Here is a 19,030-nt window from a genome sequence, read left to right as displayed (position 1 = left end):
GGAAGTTCAGATCTGAGGACTAGCTCTTCCTGAAACTTGTTTCTAAGATCACTAGACCATTATTCAGGTACAAGTTAAACAAATTTGGTCTTTTAGGTATCTTTCTTCTTTGCATAGTTCACATCAGACATATCAATTTGTTACAACTTAACAGAAAGTCATGAAAAATAGGGTATTTCACTTACATAAAGCACTGTATCTATCAAAACTAGAACAATTAAACAGTGATCCTAACACAATGTTATTGAGTTCAAGCAGCTTGAATTACAGAAATGATACAGCTGATTACTAAGCCGGTAACAGGATCACCTGGACAGATAAAGGCTTAAAGATAACTTTAACTTGCTAAACACCGAAAAAGAATTATACCAAAAGACAATTAAAATTGGAGGGGAAGTCAAATACTAGAGTGATTTCTTTGTATTTTCTTTTGAACATTGACATTAGGGGTACTTCATGAATTTACATTTTTCAGGTTTTTAACTTCAGTTTTTAACTATCTTTCTAACCAGCTTTATGATATTAAACTAATTTCAATCAAACTCAAGAATAAGAGACATAACACAAAAATAGTTATCTTTATAATTTGCTAAAATATTCCATCTGGTTAACAATACTAAGTTCACAGACAAAGGACCCCTGAGGTTCAATTTAATTAAATCCCTCAGTAGTAAAAAGAAAGGAAAATGAAGCTCAGTGATAAGGACTAATCTCTCAATTTTCAGTCTCTTTGCCCTATATTAATTGCATGGTATCTTCTATTTCTGATGTGAGTTACCAGTTCAAAGAGATGTGTTTTATTATTGCTAGTCTACTATATTTTACTGACTAGAAAACAAAGTTTAAAAATGAACTTCCGTAACGTGAACAAATTCAGTGCACACTGCTCTAGACATTTATTTTTCCTTTTTTTTTTTGAGACAGAGTCTCGCTCTGTCACGCAGGCTGGATGGAGTGCAGTGGCACAATCTCAGCTCACTGCAACCTCCGCCTCCTGGGTTCAAGCAATTCTCCTGCCTCAGCCTCCTAAATAGCTGGGATTACAGGCGCACACCACCATGCCCGGCTAATTTTTTGTATTTTTAGTAGAGAGAGAGTTTCACCATGCTGGCCAGGCTGGTCTCCAACTCCTGACCTAGTGATCTGCCTGCCTCGGCCTCCCAAAGTGCTGGGATTATAGGTGTGAGACACTGCGCCTGGCCGACATTTCTTATTAATGAAGACCTGCATCCCTTCTTCCCCATTCCCTTCAACAAGCCCTGTGCTCCCGCCACAGAACTAAACTAAAGGTAAAAACAAAGCATGGATAGCTTAACTCTATGAGCAATCTACTTTGCCAAATGTTTTTACCTACTCTCTAACAAAAACTTAGAAGCAAAATTATTAATAAGGAGCAAAAATAGTGTTTTATTTCTTCCCTTAGCTTTGGACAATTTTCTGATACTCATAAAAGTAGTAAGAGGAAAAATTAGCACCAAAAAAAAAAAAAAAAAAAAAAAAAAAAAAAAAAAAAAGCCAGGGTGATGATGAAGCAAAGACCCTGAGCTAGTTATATGCATTTTAAAAAATTAATTCCTAAATTAAAATCAAAGGTAATTAAATTCAGGTTACATTAACTATTCTGAGTTGAATGTGTTGATAATGGGACTTTAAAATCCTGTACCCTACTTCAATTTAATTTTAAATTTTGTTTTTGTTTTTTGAGTCAGAGTCTCACTCTGTCACCCAGGCTAGAGTGCAGTTGTGCCACATTGGATGCCTGCAACATCCATCCTCCCAGGTTCACGTGATTCTCATGCCTCAGCCTCCCAAGTAGCTGGGATTACAGGTGTGTGCCACCACACCTGGCTAATTTTTGTATTTTTAGTAGAGACAGGGCTTCAGCATGTTGGCCAGGCTAGTCTGGAACTCCTGACATCAGGTGATCTGCCCACCTCAGCCTCCCAAAGTGCTGGGATTACAAGCATGAGCCACTGTGCCTGGCCTAATTTTAAATCTGAATTTAAGTTCTCTCTCCCAACCTTACAAGATAGTAATATTGAGAATGAGCAGGCACATTCTCATGAACTAACGAGAAAGTAAAGCAGTGATATGTTTAGTTCCTCAATATTCCCATGTCATTCCATTATGTTCAACTTATATTTAGTGAGTGCCTACTAGGTGTTAGGCATTGTCATCTCTTTATTAAGCATTAATTCTCTGGCCATGCCTTTAATAGAGAATTTGACCTACTCTAGTCCTTGAAAGGGTTACCTTATAAAACTCATGATACCCCATCAACCCTGCTATACCCCAACCATACATGACTGGATTGTGGTTGGCACATGACAAGGTTGGGCCAATCTGATACTCTTTCCCAGGAATGGGAATGGGATCCTGCGAGCCTGCATCAGATAACATGAAGCACTTGAACTACCAGGTCGGGCAGTGTGTGAGCCCCAGAAGATGTCAGAGTAAGCCAAAGTTGAAGACTCGGGGGAGGTCATTCTGCTCTAGGAGAAATAGGGGAGAGGGTGGGGGTTGGGTATCACAATCCACATACATACAACCTACCTGTATTTCATTTCTTACCTATTCTTGAATGTCTAACACCTATGAAGTTGCCTACTGTGTCCTTTCAATATATCTCTTTTACTTGTGACTTGTATGAGTGGTGTTCCTATTCCTTATGGGCAAAACCACTTTAGCATTATATTAGGTCCTGCAACAAATACAAAGATGAGAAATACTGAGTCCTCCTGCCCTAAAAGACCATATTGTTAGGACCAGATAAGTTCATAAATAACCATATATAAGGCAGACTATAAGTGGCATAAAAAGTACTATGAGGTTTCAAAAAGAGAGAGTCATGTCATATCCAATTCAGAACATCAAAACAGTTTCACCAATGGTGAGGCATGGTGACTCACATTTGTAATCCCAGCACTTTGGGAGGTCAAGGCAGGGTAGATGACTTTAGGCCAGAAGTTTGAGACCAGCCTGGCCAACATAGTGAAACCCCATCTCTACTAAAAATACAAAAAGCAACTGGGTACAGTGGTGCACACCTGTAATCTCAGCTACTCAGAAGGCTCAGGCACAAGAATTGCTCGAACCTGGGAGGCAGAGGTTGCAGTGATGCAAGATTGTGCCACTACATTCCAGTCTGGGCAACAGAGTGAGACTGTCTCAAAAGTTTCACGGAGGAAAGAGAACTAAATAGTAATCATAACAGACAGCAATCTGAGATTTTTTAAATGTATTTACTAAGAAAAATAAAATATTAAAATCCTCGGTCAGTCTACCAAAAACCTTAAAGACCAAAAATCTGGAATCTAGTAATGACTGAGTCATAGGACCTCACAACTGACTGGTTGTAAGAGAGGAGTTAAAAACAAGTGCTGTTTTCAGTCTAGATGATGTTGAGAATGGTGGTACTGAAACAGAAAAGTTCCCAACAGGTGGATTTGGGGGTGAAGAGTGAAGGCAAGTTCTGTACTGGATAAACTGACTTGAGGTAAGTAGCAGGATGTAGTTCATTAATACGCTGGGGGAAGAGCAGAAAGAGAAGCCATCTCAAGTAGAGAGAACAGATGTTTCAAAAATTCCAAGTAAAAAACTGTCCTCTAATAAAGGAACCAAAAGCCTCTTCACAATGTCTCAGTTTTTTCTTCCGCGTTTTGAACATTCCATTTTTGCATAGCTACTGATTTTCCTGCCATCTGTCTCTCTATATTGTTTTTTCCTAGTTACAGATGAGGGACTTTTAAGAATGGAAGTTAGAGCCTGAGCACAGTGGCTCAGCCTATAATCTCAACATTTTGGGACACTGAGGTGGGCGAATCACTTGAACCCAGAAGTTCAAGGCCAGCCTGGGCAAGATGGCAAAACCCTATCTCTACAAAAAATTAGCCAGGGGTGGTGGCATTAGCCTGTAGTCCAAGTTACTCAGGAGGCCGAGATGGGAGGATCGTTTGAGCCCGGGAGGCAGAGGTTGCAGTGAGATTGCGGAGGTTGCATTGAGATTGCACCCGGGCGACACTCCAGCCTGGGCGACACTCCAGCCTGGGCGACACTGCACTCCAGCCTGGGCGACAGAGCAAGACTCTGTCTAAAAAAAAAAAAAAAAAAAAAAGAGTGGAAATTAGTGGAAGGACCTGATGAAACACACACACACACACTCCTTTCCCCAAGAGAAAGTATGCTGTAGAAGAAACCAGGGAAGGAAGAGAGACAGGATAGGAAAAAAGGAAATATCTGCAGAGGCCTAACAACTCCCTTTTCCTTCCCAAGAAGCTAGAGGATGAAGAAGCTCAGCACCACGGGGGAGGAATGGCATAGTGCTTCAGGTTTTACTAACCATCTCTAAAAGATCTCTAGGCCAGGAATCACTTTTTTTTTTTTTTTTTAACAACTGGTAATCAATTTATTAAAATAGTTGACTTAAGCATCTGCAATGGTGACTTCCATCTCAACTCCTGGCTCAATACTGATGGAAGTAATCTGCTTAACAATCTCAGAAGGACTGTGCAAGTCAATGAGTCACTTGTGGATTCTCATCTGGAAACGATCCCATGTCTTAGGACCTTCACCACAAGGAGTTTTTCTTGTAGTGATTCTCAAAGTCTTGGTAGGCATTCGAACTGGTCCTTTCACTCTCAGGTTCTTTTCCTTCGCGCCTCTGATCAAGTCAGCACACACCTTTTCCAAGGATTTAACGTTGCGGCTCATTAGGGTGATTCGAATTCGGTGAATTGCCACCTCCAGCTCCACGGGTGTTTTCCCGGTATCCTTAAAAGCCATGGCTGCTGCGCAGCTTCCTGACCGACTTGTTCCTCGGCGAGAGCGAACAGCGGTGAGTCAGGAGCAGGAGCGTGCGAACCAAAGATCCGCAAGTCCTACAACCGCGTCTTCCTCGAAAAGGAGGAATCACTTTTAACAGAGACAACTGCCTAAAAACTAAAAGACTTTTTTGTAATAGTGCATATAAGTTTAATACGCTAAAAATTATTTTTTAAAGAAACGTAGTAGCAGCACTTATTAGAACCATCCATGCCCTGTCAAATCTAGTATTAAGCACCCTACTCTATGGCCATCAGTGTACTACAGGAATAGTGCAGTCGGGGAAGATTACATTATTTTAATTCCTGAAAAGGGCCATATTTTCAGACTGTAAAAGTGATTAGTGCTTCTACATGTGGCTTGTCAATTATCCCAGCACCATTTGTGGAATTGGGTGTCCTTTCCCCACTTCACATTTTTGTTTCCTTGTCAAAGATCAGTTGACTGGAAGTTATTTGGCTTTATTTCTGGGTTCTCTATTCTGTACCATTGGTCTATATGCCAGTTTTTACACCAGTACCATGCTGTTTTGGTGATTATGGCCTTATAGTATAGTTTGAAATTGGGTAATGTAATGCCTCTAGGCTTATTCTTTTGCTTAGTCTTGCTTTGGCTATGCGGGCTCTTCTTTGGTTCCACATGAATTTTAGGATTCTTTTTTCTAATTCTGTGAAGAATGATGGTGATACTTTAGTGGGAATTGCATTGAATTTGTAGATTGCTTTTGGCACTATGGTCATTTTCACAATATTGAATCTACTCATCCATGAGCATGGGATGTGTTCCCATTTATTTGTGTCATCTATGATTTATGTCAGCCATGTTTTGTAGTTTTCCTCGTAGAGGTGTTTCACTTTCTTGGTCAAGTATATTCCTATGGTATTTTTGTTTGTTTTTTGTTTGCAGCTATTGTAAAGGGGATTGAGTTCGTGATTTCATTCTCAGCTTGGTTACTGTTGGTGTATAGGGCTAATGACTTAAATCTAAGACCCAAAACCATAAAAATTCTAGACGATAACATTGGAAAAACCCTTCTAGTCATTGGCTTAGGCAAAGACTTCATGACCAAGAACCCAAAAGCAAACGCAAAGACAAAAACAAAAATTAAAAAAAGGGGTTTAGGCCGGGCGCGGTGGCTCAAGCCTGTAATCCCAGCACTCTGGGAGGCCGAGACGGGCGGATCACGAGGTCAGGAGATCGAGACCATCCTGGCTAATACGGTGAAACCCTGTCTCTACTTAAAAATACAAAAAACTAGCCGGGCGACGAGGCGGGCGCCTGTAGTCCCAGCTACTCCGGAGGCTGAGGCAGAAGAATGGCGTAAACCCGGGAGGCGGAGCTTGCAGTGAGCTGAGATCTGGCCACTGCACTCCAGCCTGGGTGGCAGAGCAAGACTCCGTCTCAAAAAAAAAAAAGGGGGGGGGGGTTTAACTAAACTAAAAAGCTTCTGAACAACAAAAGAAATCAGCAGAGTACACACAACCCACAGAGTGGGAGAAAATCTTCACTATCTATACATCTGACCAAGGACTAATATCCAGAATCTACAAGGAACTCAAATCAGCACGAGAAAAACAATCCCATCAAAAAGTGGGCTAAGGACATGAATAGACAATTCTCACAAGAAGATATACAAATTGCCAACAAACTTATGAAAACATGCTCAACATCACTAATTATCAGGGAAATACATATCAAAACCACAATGTGATACCAACTTACTCCTGCAATAATGGCCATAATAAATAAATAATAAAAAAAAATAGATGTTGGCATGGATGTGATGAAAAGGGAACACTTTCACACTGTTGGTAGGAATGTAAACTAATACAACCACTATGGAAAACAGTGTGGAGGTTCCTTAAAGAACTAAAAGTTTATCTACCATTTGATGCACGAATCTCACACCTGGGTATCTATCCTGAGGAAAGAAGCCATAATACAAAAAAGGTACCTGCACATGCATGTTTATAGCAGCACAATTCACAATGGCAAAATATGGAACCAGCCCAAATGCTCATCAATCAACGAGTAAAGAAAATGTGATATATACACACACACACACACACACACCCCTCTACACCCATGGAACACTACTCAGCCATAAAAAGGAATGAAATAACAGCATCTGCAGCAACCTGGATGGAACTGGAGACCAGTACTCTAAGTGAAGTAACTCAGGAATGGAAAACCAAACATTGTATGTTCTCACTCATAAGTGGGCGCTGAGCTATGAGGACACAAAGGTATAAGAATGATACAATGGACTTTGGGGACTCGGGGAAAAGGGTGGGAGGGGAGTGAGGGATAAAGGACTATACATTGGGTACCGTGTACACTGCTCAGGTGATGGGTGCACCAAAATCTCAGAAATCACTGCTAAACTTATTCATGTAACCAAACACAACCTGTTCCCCAAAAACTTATTGAAATGTTAAAAAAAGGAAAAAAAAAAGTGACTAATGCATTTAAATAAAAGACACAAAGAATGATAAGTGCTTATAAAACACAAAGCTTTTCTTCCCCGAGACACAAGATGCATCCTCACATGAAATGTAACAGGCTATGAACCTTATCCCAAGTAAATGGCAAACATAATAAAGGGTACAATCCTATAGGAGGATATAATGTAATGGCATGTTTACCAAAGGGCAGTCTTATTCTCAATAATAAGCATATTCAGCCAATAATATGCAGTGATTTAAATATAAATAACTAACTGTATAATGAACAGTTCAAGTACATTAGATGATTCCAGTTCTCTGCATGCAACTGGCTTTTTGCCATACTACCACCAGCAAATCCCAAAGAACAAAGTATTTTTTTAAGTTTTCTCAGAACCTGCTAAAGGAAACTATCAAGAAATGGAAATTCAGAGAGCAGATCACTCAACAACTGACAAAACTAAATATCTTCATTAGTATAGTGACGAGTAAAAAAAGGACTAACATTTAATTCCTTTCACCACAAAAGGATATTAAAATTATTTGAAGATCTTTGAAAAGAGTATATTAATACGGAAAATAACAAAATAGCTGTCTGAAAAACCTCTGAAAAAAGTAGCTAAAATGGTAAGTCTCACAATCATTGACAGAAGTGATTGATCACTTACTATTTTTTATTTGCTAGGCACTAATGTGAAGCATTTTACATGCATTATCTCATTTCATATTATGAAACATCATCTCTGCTTTACATATGTAAAAATTATGATTCTTATGGTTAAGTTACTTGCTCTGGGTCTCAGAGCTAATAAATGGAGGTGGAACTTAAATTCAGTTTTGTGTGAATCCAAAAGCACTGCTCTTATCCATTATACCAGTGCTTCCCAACCTTTGTCACATGATGGCACATATTAAAAATATTTGTAAGGCTCATTGGGGTGAGCTGAAAGAGCTTGGTGGAAAAAAAAATTTTCTTGCTTGTCCTCAGGTCAAAACAAAACAAAACAAAACCCACACACACAAAATTTCTTTTTATTATGAAATTATGGCATAAAAAATACAAAGTATTACAGATGATATTAAATATAAAATTGGTATAAATTTAGTATTTATACCAAATACAATTTTTTCAAATTACCAAATTCATGGTAGGGTAGGCACAGTGGCTCACACTGGTAATCCCAACACTTTGGGAGGCTGAGATGGGAGAATCATATGAGGCCAAGCATTTGAGATCAGCCTGGGCAACATAAGGAGACCCCCATCTCTACCTTGTTAAATAGTAAATAACCAAATTACCAAATTCAGGAATTTTAAAGAGGAAATCATACCAAAGATGTTCAAATGTAATTTCAACTGCTGTAAAAGTTTGAACTTCTAAAAATGATTTAAAATTTCAATGCTATAAAAATTTGTAAACAGCACACCTATATGCCATCCTAAGCACTGGAACATTGGTTGGGGAAGCTTTGCATAGTATTTTTTCAACAGAATGTCATAATTAAACACTAATTTGATATACCTACCAAGATCTTTCCAAGAACACTTTTTTTTTTTTTTTTTTTTTGAGACAAAAGTCTCACTGTGTCACCCAGGCTAGAGTACAGTGGCGCCATCTCTGCTCACTGCAACTTCTGCCTCCCAGGTTCAAGTGATTCTCCTGCCTCAGCCTCCCAAGTAGCTGGGACTACAGGTGCACACCACCACACCCGGCTAATTTTTGTACTTTTAGTAGAGATGGTGTTTCACCATGTTGGCCAGGTTGGTCTTGAACTCCTAACCTCAGGTGATTCTACCAGCCTTGGCCTCCCAAAGTGATGGGATTACAGGAATGAGTCACCATGCCCAGCCCTTTCCAAGAACATCTAAAGGAAATTCAAACCAAAGGTTATCAAAGGAAGAACTATAATACTGAAGTGTCTGTTAATAATCTGGCCCACACTAGCTTCTTAATTTGGTATGACTTCCATAATACCTACAATCTGTAACATTCATTTTGACTTAATAAGAATAGCTAATCTTCATGAAGCTAGTACTATGTGCCAAGCTGTGTTCTGCTTTACATCATTATCATATTTAATCCTCACAGCAATCCTAGAAGTAGCTCTATTTTCTCCATTTTAAAGATAAGAAAACTGAGGCCAAGAGAAATTAACTTTCCCAAGGCTATAACTAGTAAATGGGAATTAGGATTTGAAGCAGTCTGACTTCAGGACCCATGCTATTAATCACCATGTTAAACTATACTCCCATAAGAAAATATATCATGTGTCAGGAGACACAAGGGTAGGCAGATAGATCTCTAAGTTCCATAGTGATAAAGTAAAAACGACTTGCATCTACAGCAAAGGAGATATTATCCAGGAAAAAGAAAATTGTATACTGTTTTGGGTACATTTTGCTTACAGAAATAGCATAGAAGATAATTTTAATTTTCTATGTGTGTTACGATATGGCTCAAGCAAGAACATATGTTTCTGCAAACTACTTGAATTTCTGGACTTAACTTGCTCAAGAATACTTTTTTTAAAAATCTTACTTAAGGCCGGGCGCGGTGGCTCAAGCCTGTAATCCCAGCGCTTTGGGAGGCCGAGACGGGCGGATCACGAGGTCAGAAGATCGAGACCATCCTGGCTAACATGGTGAAACCCCGTCTCTACTAAAAAATACAAAAAAACTAGCCGGGTGAGGTGGCGGGCGCCTGTAGTCCCAGCTACTCGGGAGGCTGAGGCAGGAGAATGGCGTAAACCCGGGAGGCGGAGCTTGCAGTGAGCTGAGATCCGGCCACTGCACTCCAGCCCGGGCGACAGAGCGAGACTCCGTCTCAAAAAAAAAAAAAAAAAAAAAAAAAAAAAAAAAATCTTACTTAAAAAAGAATGAAGTTGATAAAAATTGAAAGCAAATATGTTTAGTACTTTGATTTTTACTCACTGCCTTTCAAGTTCCCTAAGTCATCAAGTGTCTAATTTTGTTTTTAATTAAATGCACTATTTGTAAAATCCTGAATAAAAATTCTTCTAGACATATGGACAAGTTCTGCCTGTCCAAATTGTGCCTGCCTAATCCTGCCTTTTGGAAGAAAGTCTCAAAGTTTCCAATTACATTACAATAAGCTGATGTCCTGAGGGTATCTCTGTTGGTCAGTGTAAATCAGATCACTCACAGAAGATGAGAATACATCTTTAATTTCATAACCAATAAATCAATAAAGAAAATGTTGGCCAGGCGCGGTGGCTCACTCCTGTAATCCCAGCACTTTGGGAGGCTGAGGCAGGTGGATCACGAGGTCAGGAGATCGAGGCCATCCTGGCTAACACAGTGAAACCCCGTCTCTACCAAAAACGCAAAAAATTAGCCGGGTGTGGTGGCAGGCGCCTGTAGTCCCAGCTACTCGGGAAGCTGAGGCAAGAGAATGGCGTGAATCCGGGAGGCAGAGCGTGCAGTGAGCCAACATCGCGCCTGGCGATAGAGGGAGACTCCGTCTCAAAAAAAAAAAAAAAGTGAATGCCCTAAATGTTATAGTTTATATCAAATTTCTCAAAGGCCCCAAGAACCAATGTTCAACATTTGCTGGCTCAGGCTGGTTAACAGTAAATATTTAAGGAGCACCTACTATGTACCAGGGACCATGCTTATCCACCTGTTACACAGACAGTGGCAGTCTAGAACAATCTGAACTCGCATCTTCTGAAAGTTCAAGTATACAAACCGGAAGCTTAAGCTCCAATACATAACTTTCCCTTTATAGTATATCCAAAAAAGCTATTACCAGAGCCTCTGCAATCTACAACCAACCAAATACGTTAAGAAGAGACTACCGGGGCACTTAGCATGTCCTAGAGTACAAAATAAGTCTTGGGTTACAACGGTACATTCTGTCCTCTGGAGCTTTATACCACGAAAATTTAGCACTTCCCCTAAAGTGACTCCTTTTCCTCAAAAATCAATTGTTTTAAAAAGTAAATTTCTATTGCTTACAGAAACCCCTACTCCTACTTATTCATCTCTAATGGAAATACTACCCTAGAAAATACTAATAATGAAGAAATGTGGCTTGATTTATTAATAAGCTAATGCCAGGATTCTTTGTATGATTTACTGAGCCTCTCAAAAATTTTAAAACCCGTGTTGAGTAAGACACATCCGACTGCACAAAAAAAGCCACTTAAAACGACTATCAGATAACATAAACAGTAATTCCTGAAGCCAATGGTTTTGCTTTGAAGAGGCCAAAATGGATACAATAGCCACCAGAAGTCTACCATAGTCTTTACAGTAAATATGTCCAACTCTGTAACTTATCCTAAGATAACTATTCCAACTGCACATCATCTATAGCAACTGTTCAGCACTCTCCAATGTGTAATCTCTTGTTCACTATATCTTCTGCTACAAAGCTCAAACAAATCTTCTTTAAATTTCTTCAGCTCACACCATTTCCCATCCTTTTATAAAAACAGAAGAAGGCGTTATAAAACTTTGAAAATAAAAATGATAGAAAGCGGTGGAAAGGTAGAGATGGCCTCTGCACCCAAGCTCTTTTCCTTTATACTTGATAACTTGTCATTTATCTCATCTACCTACCCTCATGTTCCTGGATAATCCAGGGTTCCTCCAACAGTTCAAAAGGCTCTCTTACTAACAAATGTCAACGTCCTTATGTGACCATTCTGTTCCAGTCTCTATACCATCCATTCAAGCCTCCTAGCTTTATCCTGCCAAAGAACCACGACGCTCCAAACTCACAAACCATTACCAACACGCTCCAACCCAATGTAAAACCTGCCCGAGTATCAACTTTTCCTTTATGAGCTTTCCCCATATTCCTACTCCCTCAATATCCTACCAGCCCATACTCCCAAGTCTCTCTGCTAAACGAATTCCAGCCCGGAGTCACACCCTCTACAGCCTAATTCCCGCAACCCCAAAACCCCACCCCCCTCATCACGCCCTCTGGGGCCTCAGCTATGAACCCCAACACCCCGGCACGCCCTCCAGATCCCTTTAGAGTCCTTTTCGTCTGCCCGACTAGACCCCGTTCAGGCCTTCCAAGCGCCTAGGCTCTCCCGACCACCACTGAGTCCCCGCCTCCAGTCTCTCACCGAGTAGCAGCAGCTTCACTTCTTTGGCCGCTTTTTCCCCGTCCTCCCGTAAGTTGCGGTCGATCATCTTGCTTCGCTCCACTGCCGCCTTGTCTTCGGCGCTCAACGTGCAGCCCATGGTGGCAGCGGAAGAGGGGACACCGGCCCGGGCTCACTCACACACCGCGGGAACTGCGGCTCGGCAGGTTAAGGCGGCGTCTACTGCTGGGCGGCGGCCCTCTCCGTCAGCTCCCTTAGCGCCGTGAAGAACCGGATATCCGGCGTTTACGACACTTCCGGCGACGCCCCGCAGCCTTCACTGTTTAAACCACTCTCCTCGGGGAGAGGAGTAGAGACCGAAAGCGGAAGTCACGGGGACCTGGAGGCTAGGTTGGGCGGCGGATCTATAGTTTCGAGGTTCTGTCAAGTTCGCTGCCCGCCGCCCAACTTGTAGCCTCATTTACCTTTCGGCTACCTGATTTGGATAAATGGAGAAAAACCGGGGCCTCCAACAAATAATGCCCTCCCTCGTTCAAAATGCCAGTTTTGGGGAGGAGATGTCTAAATTAAAGCCTTCATCCCGCGCGGGAATTTCTGCTGATAATTTCTCTGCTGTTAGAAAACCCCTTTGATCTCTTGCTCTGGAGACTCGGGGCCCCTACCCAAGTGTGGGACACTGCCTCTGTTGGGGTTGTATCGGATCAATGGAATGGGAACAAGCTGCCCGGCCTGGGCGCCGTTCACGTCTCACATCTGAGACCGTAACACCGACTGTGTTCAGGACCTTAGCAATATCTTTTCGCCCTCTCTGGCCCACTGACTCCTCTCAAAGTGTCCCCTGGTCCTTATGCCTTTCACGTTTTTTTGTGGGCTTGAGATTTGCTTAACTCCTATGTTGGCAAAAGGCCACATGAAATCGCTAGCAGATACTCGATAACCTTAAAGGTAAGCCCGTAGTTCCTCCATAAAATTTCCATGCTGCCCTTCTCTCCAGCATAATTCAGATCTTCCTACCTTAGGGTCTTAGAACTAAAACCAAGATAAGTCAACTTCAGTTCCACACCCTGAAACAAACCAGTGCATCCTGTGAATCTCCTATTAAAATTTCCTGTTGCGATTACATACAAAAGGAGAAATTCTAGTAAAATTTGCCTCTCAGCCCTATTCTCACCTGAAACAAGTCGGACTGTGAAAGCCCCAGGCCGATAGCATCTTTCACGAATAACCCTGGATACTGCGTGAAGGTAGTCCTAAATGAACTTTTCAGGCAAATAAGCCCATAATTACTATACATTCTAGGGAAGGGAACTCAGTCCCTAAAACCTTTCCCTGTGATTGTAAATTACTTTCTTTCTCTAATAGAATCTGAACTTGAGAATGTAAGGTCCCAACAGAAAGGTCTATATAGTGATGATTCATTAATTAGAAGGATTTAATTAGAGGATTAGAGCCACTTTAAAAAGCCTCGTCCACCATAACTCTTAGCAATGCCAATTCTTCAAGGTTTGAATAGTCCCCCAGTCATTCCCAAATGACTGTTAGAATGAAAGGGACCGCTTTTCCATTATCAATACTTTTGGGGAAAAAGGGCAAGAGGAAAGGGAAGTAAAACCAATATTTATTGAGTACCTATTTGCCAGATATGGCTAGGTGCCTCCACATCCCATCTTTTAATCCTCACAACAACCCTGTGAGGTAGGTAATAAAGATCCCCATTTTTACAGGTGAGGAAGTAGGCTCAGAGAAATTAAGCAGCTTTCCCAACTTCACACAGTGAGTAAGTAGATCTCTCTGACCCCAGAGTTACCTTTTTCTATCATGCCCCTCTACGATATTGCCTGGGGACACCTGACAACAGAAAGTCTAAGGTTTTCATCTAGGATTGGGAGTTACCCCAACACCAGCAGGATGCAGGAAAAAGTAACTGACCGGATGGTTGCCTCAATCTGTTGATTCTTCAGTGAGTTAGCTCAGATTTTGTCCAGGAACAGCTTTCAGAGCCAAAGATTACGTATTGAACTTTACCAAGGCATCCTGGTGACTAGAAAACTCCTGGAAGGTGGTCATAGCAGAAATTGTTGGGAAAGTTCTCAGCATAATAAAAGAGAAATTTTTATTTCCTTCATGATCCACTCCTACAGGGAAAAATAAATGGCAAATGAACCCATGTATGTCAAACTCTGTAATAAACACCAGTGAGATCACAGTGTCAGGAAATTTCAGCCTGAATTAAAGATACCCTTACTCTTAAAACTTTCTTCTTTGATGTATGTGAAGGAAGGGTTGGAGGGCAAAGTCAAAGGAAAAGGCAAAATAAATTAACAAAATGGCTGCCAGGCAATGTTTAATGCCCTCCCCTTCCTCCTCCCACCACATACACTCGCGTTTCCTCCTTCCATTGGACTCACACTGCCACCTGCTGGCAATACTTTGTATCTAATAGCTGATTAGTGGTATTGGAAAGAAGTTTTTTCCCTGTCTAGGAATGATTGATTCCTCAGTATGCATTTATTTTAATAGGGAGGAGAGGTGAACATGTTTTTCAATCACAAACGACTCTCCTCCCTATATATACTATGTTTTTAGGTGACTTCCTCAGTGTAATAGGCCCTAGACTGGTATAATAATCTAGTGGTAGGAAGACAAACCTAGAAATTTTCCTACAACAAAGGGGGAAAGCTGTTTGCCCAGTTTCATTTAATTTTTTTTTTCTTCATTAGAGAGTTTCATTTACAACCCCTATGCTTTCTACAATCTGCAGGAATCTTCCAGGTATGCATCTTGCTGCCATGGGCTGAACTCTCAGAAGTTAGAACCATGGACATATTCTCCAGTACATTTCTGAAGCACATTCTGTAGTGCTTTATCAGATCAAAGTGCTTTGTGAAAATACAAGGTATCTCATCAAATTAGACTATGAACTCCTTAAAAGCAGTGACCACACACCCTGTGTGGGTCCCAGGGACTAGTGGGTGTTCAACTATTATGCACTGAATTGAACTAAAGGAGTCAATGTTGATATCAGTATAACCTTTTATAAAAATTATTTATTAACTGTTTAAAGGGGAGACTATCCCACTCCCACCAGCCCATTTGATGCTCAGTGAGCCAGGAATTTGTTCAAATGCAGACCACACCACCTTCTGGCCCTGCCTTGACCCTTTAGTGTTACCTGATTCAATTGAGGGAAGTAGGATGGACAGGTGGTCCCAGATAGGTGTCCTGTCCAGTTTGCAATTATTCCCTCTTTGTTGAAAATACCACCACCAATACCAACCAACACAGTTCCTACAGTCTCAATCAATGAACAGCCAAGACCAACTCCTGTGCCCTCTCTCCAACCCAGTGCTGCAGATAGGAGAGAGATTTAAGTCTTTGTCACTGAAGCTAATTTTGAGAGCGATGAATGGGAGTAGGAAGGCATTTAATGGATCATGGAAACCCCACCCTTCCCATGCCCAACCTTAAGTCTCTTGTACCCGATTGTCCACGGGACTGGAGGTGGGTCGCTGCCATGAGGAGAGAGATCAGGGAAGCCAGTCCTGGAAAGAAAAGATTCGCAGTATTATTGATCAGGCTGATTACCTGGACTCTCTGTATCCAGCTACTTTACCAATTCAAATGCTAACCTCCACCCTCGCCCATCTGACCCCCAGGCATTCTAGTTCTTCCTCCTAAAAGAGAGGAAAGCCATTCTGCCTTATTCTTGTCTCTGCTGAGATCAGGCTCTACCCTTGATCTCCTGTGTGCAGGAGAAAGAGAAATAGAACAGAAGGGCTTATCCTGAAGAGTGGGAGAGTGGTCAGCTTTCCTATCTTCTACTCCATGGACCCTAATTTCTATTTTGCCTTGTTTCTGGACAAACTCAGTAAAGGAATACACCCTACTGGTCCTCTCGTTTTAAGGAAATCTCAGGTATAAAACCAGAAAAACGAGCTATTAACTCAAGTGGAAACACTTGGCTATAATTTAGTTCTTTTTAAACCTAGCAAGGAAATGAGAAAACATGGGTCATTTTCTTACCTTGCTTGGGTGCAATTACTGCCCTGGATAATTACACTGAAAAATAAAATATCCTAAATGGCCCCTAGAATAACTCCAAACCTGGCCTGCTGCCCTGTATCCTCCAACTCCTACCCTTAGAGAATTCCCTGCCTCTGGAAGCATGGAAATTTCACTGGTTGAGAGGCTTCACCTCACCTTTGTGACCCTTTTCTCTCGTCACCGTCTCACCATACCCAGGTTCCCTCCCCCAGCAGTCAAAGATCACAGCCAAGTCCAAGGCTTTTGCACACGTTCGTCCTGTTGACTCTGTTCCTGACCCAGGAAACACTAAGCAAAAGCTGTGTGCAGAGACCCCAGCCTCAGCCCTAGCCAGCTGGGAAAAGGTGATCCCACAAGGTGGTCCTTGCGATCATAACTGGCCCCCAGCCCCATATCCCTCCGAGTGTCCAGCGGCCCATCATGACTCCAGCCGGGGTGAGGGGGCAGGACGGAGGTAGCTGTCTGACATGATGATGTCGCTGGTGAGTTGCTGCTCCAGGAACTCAGGGGTCTCCTCAGCTATCTGGCCTGGGATTCGAAAGTCAACAGCAGGTGGCTCCTGCTTGGGGCTGGGTAAGGGTCGGGAAACCCAGGACTCAGAAGGACAGCCAGTCCCCTGAAGGAACTGCAGGAAATTCTCCTCAATGGAGCCCTCCCGGCTAGGTAGCCTCAGCTCCTCCTCTGGAGCTGGCTTGAAGAAGCAGACAAACTGCTTGCTGAGCTCCCCCCGGATCTGCCGGTTGAGACATCCATAGAAGAAAGGGTTGGAAGTGAAGCAAAAGTAGCCGATCCAGGTCACCACACTCTCCACCTGCCCAGTTGAAATGGGCTGAGCACTCAGGGCAACATAGAGGTGGAAAGAGAAGTAGGGCAACCAACAGAGCAGGAACTGTCCCCCCACAGCCAGAAGAACCACTGCTGCTTTCCCTCCCCCAAACGTCCGGTGTGGGGTGGTCTGGGGGGCCCCCGAGCTGGTGACCATCGTGGAGCGGCTGCTGAGAGATTCAGAGCGTTGCCGGGGTGTCTCCATCCACGTGGGCAGCGGCCCGTGCTGCATGGCAGCCACGCGGGCCACTCGGAACATGCTGCAGTAGACCACAAGGATAAGAAGCAGGGGCAGCAGGAAGTAAAGGACAGCAAAGACCACCACAAAAAGCTGGCAGTAGGCACTGTGGCTCCATTGGAGTGAACAGCCTGGGGGGACACTGGGAGCTCCTTCCTCCCAGGTGACCCTTCCCAACACTGGCACAGAAGCCATAGCCAAGGCCTTCACCCACACACCCACCAGCACAGAGGCTACCAGCCCCAGCGTCATGCGCACCTCGTAGCGCATGGGGTGGACCACGTAATAGTAGCGCTCCACATTGATGGCCGACACTGAGAGGATGGCCAGGCTGACAAAGCACACGCTCAGGAACAAGTAGAGGCGGCAGGCCACCTCCCCAAAGAGGGCGTGGTCAAAGAGGGCGGAGCTGGAGAGCATGGCCAGGGGCATGAGGGTCAGGGCAGCCAGCAGGTCCACCAGGCAGAGGTGGAAGACAAAGACAAATTTTCGGAGGGCGGGCGTCTTGGCGATCACGGCCATCACAGCAGCATTGCCAGCCACAGCAGTCAAGTCCAGCAGGAGCATGAAGAAGAGGGCCACAGATTCCGAAGCGACATCCCGCAGCCCCACCTCCGGGACCCCACTGGCAGTAGAGGGACCTGGGGTTTGAGGGACCCTCCCCAAAGTCGAAGTGTTCCCTGATGACTGGGGGATGGGTGAGGACTCCATGGGGCCGAAAGAGGACACCCAGGGTACCTCCTGTCACAGGCCCATCCCCCATCCTAGTCCAGCGACCCTGGGATGGCGAGCCCAGGCCCAGGCTTCCCGGTTTCGTAGGGGGCGCCTCCCACTGGAGCCTCTTGGGCAGGTTTGTCTGCGTACAGAGCGCCAGGCCAGGCAGCTGAAGGATCAGAAGCTCATATCCCCTTTCCGGCCAGAGGTAGCTCCAGGATCTGCCTTGGTGACTGCTAAGAAGCAGGAGACGTGAGAGGTACAGGAGCCTGACCCACTCAACACTTCGCCTTTGAAATGGCCTTCACCTCTTCCTTTTCCATCTCCTTTCTGCCATTCTCATTCTCCATACCATTCTACCCTTTCCAGAACTGTTAGCCGGGGATTCTAAATCCTCTGTCTCTCCTTCTCAGGGTCCTGCTGATCTCTGGGATGGTGCCTCAGTTTTAGGGTTCCTCATGTAAATTTCCTGATTTCTTGTCTCCTCAGAATGGCAGGAGCTGCTGGGGAGTAGAAGGAGCACAAAATTTAGTTTCTAGTCCCAGTTCTGGGCATTACTAACTCTGTGAATCTTCTGAAGTTCAGTTTCCTCATAAATCCATCTGTAAAATGAAAGGAAGAAGACTTGCTTCACAACTGTGTTTCTGGATCCTGCGTGATTTGTTAATAATAATATTAATGACAAGCAGTAGCATTAATATGGCGTTTTCCACATGCCAGGCCCTGTTCTCAGCACTCTACCTATATTAACTCATTTTATTCCTCACACAACCCTATGAGGTAGATATTATTTTTATCTCCATTTTGCAAGGGGTGAAACTGAGGTCTAGAGAGGTTAGGTAACTTACCCAAGGTCACACAGC

General features: G+C 43.2%; 2 protein-coding genes and 1 pseudogene across 3 annotated transcripts in view; all 3 read right to left on the bottom strand.

The window, feature by feature from the left end:
* Nucleotides 1-12,697, bottom strand: part of GNAI3 (G protein subunit alpha i3) — a 49,803-nt gene extending 37,106 nt beyond the window's left edge. The window contains exon 1 of the mRNA XM_010355568.2: nt 12,368-12,697. Coding sequence (XP_010353870.1) covers nt 12,368-12,485 — 118 coding nt within the window. The 5' untranslated portion in view covers nt 12,486-12,697. The remainder of the gene's footprint in view (nt 1-12,367) is intronic.
* On the bottom strand, nt 4,403-4,888 carry LOC115899124 (annotated as a pseudogene). The gene has a single exon (XR_004058794.1). The product of XR_004058794.1 is annotated as a 40S ribosomal protein S20 pseudogene (transcript).
* Nucleotides 12,698-16,748: 4,051 nt separating the features above from the next.
* Nucleotides 16,749-18,227, bottom strand: GPR61 (G protein-coupled receptor 61). Its single transcript, XM_030936044.1, has one exon. The coding sequence runs from the start codon at nt 18,162-18,164 to the stop codon at nt 16,809-16,811; it is 1,356 nt and encodes a 451-aa protein (XP_030791904.1). The 5' UTR covers nt 18,165-18,227; the 3' UTR covers nt 16,749-16,808.
* Nucleotides 18,228-19,030: the final 803 nt, after the last annotated feature.

Source organism: Rhinopithecus roxellana, chromosome 8 (assembly GCF_007565055.1).
Source record: "Rhinopithecus roxellana isolate Shanxi Qingling chromosome 8, ASM756505v1, whole genome shotgun sequence".
Lineage (NCBI taxonomy): Eukaryota > Metazoa > Chordata > Mammalia > Primates > Cercopithecidae > Rhinopithecus > Rhinopithecus roxellana.
Note: the sequence above shows the minus strand (reverse complement) of the source record. Positions and strands in the feature narration are given on the sequence as shown.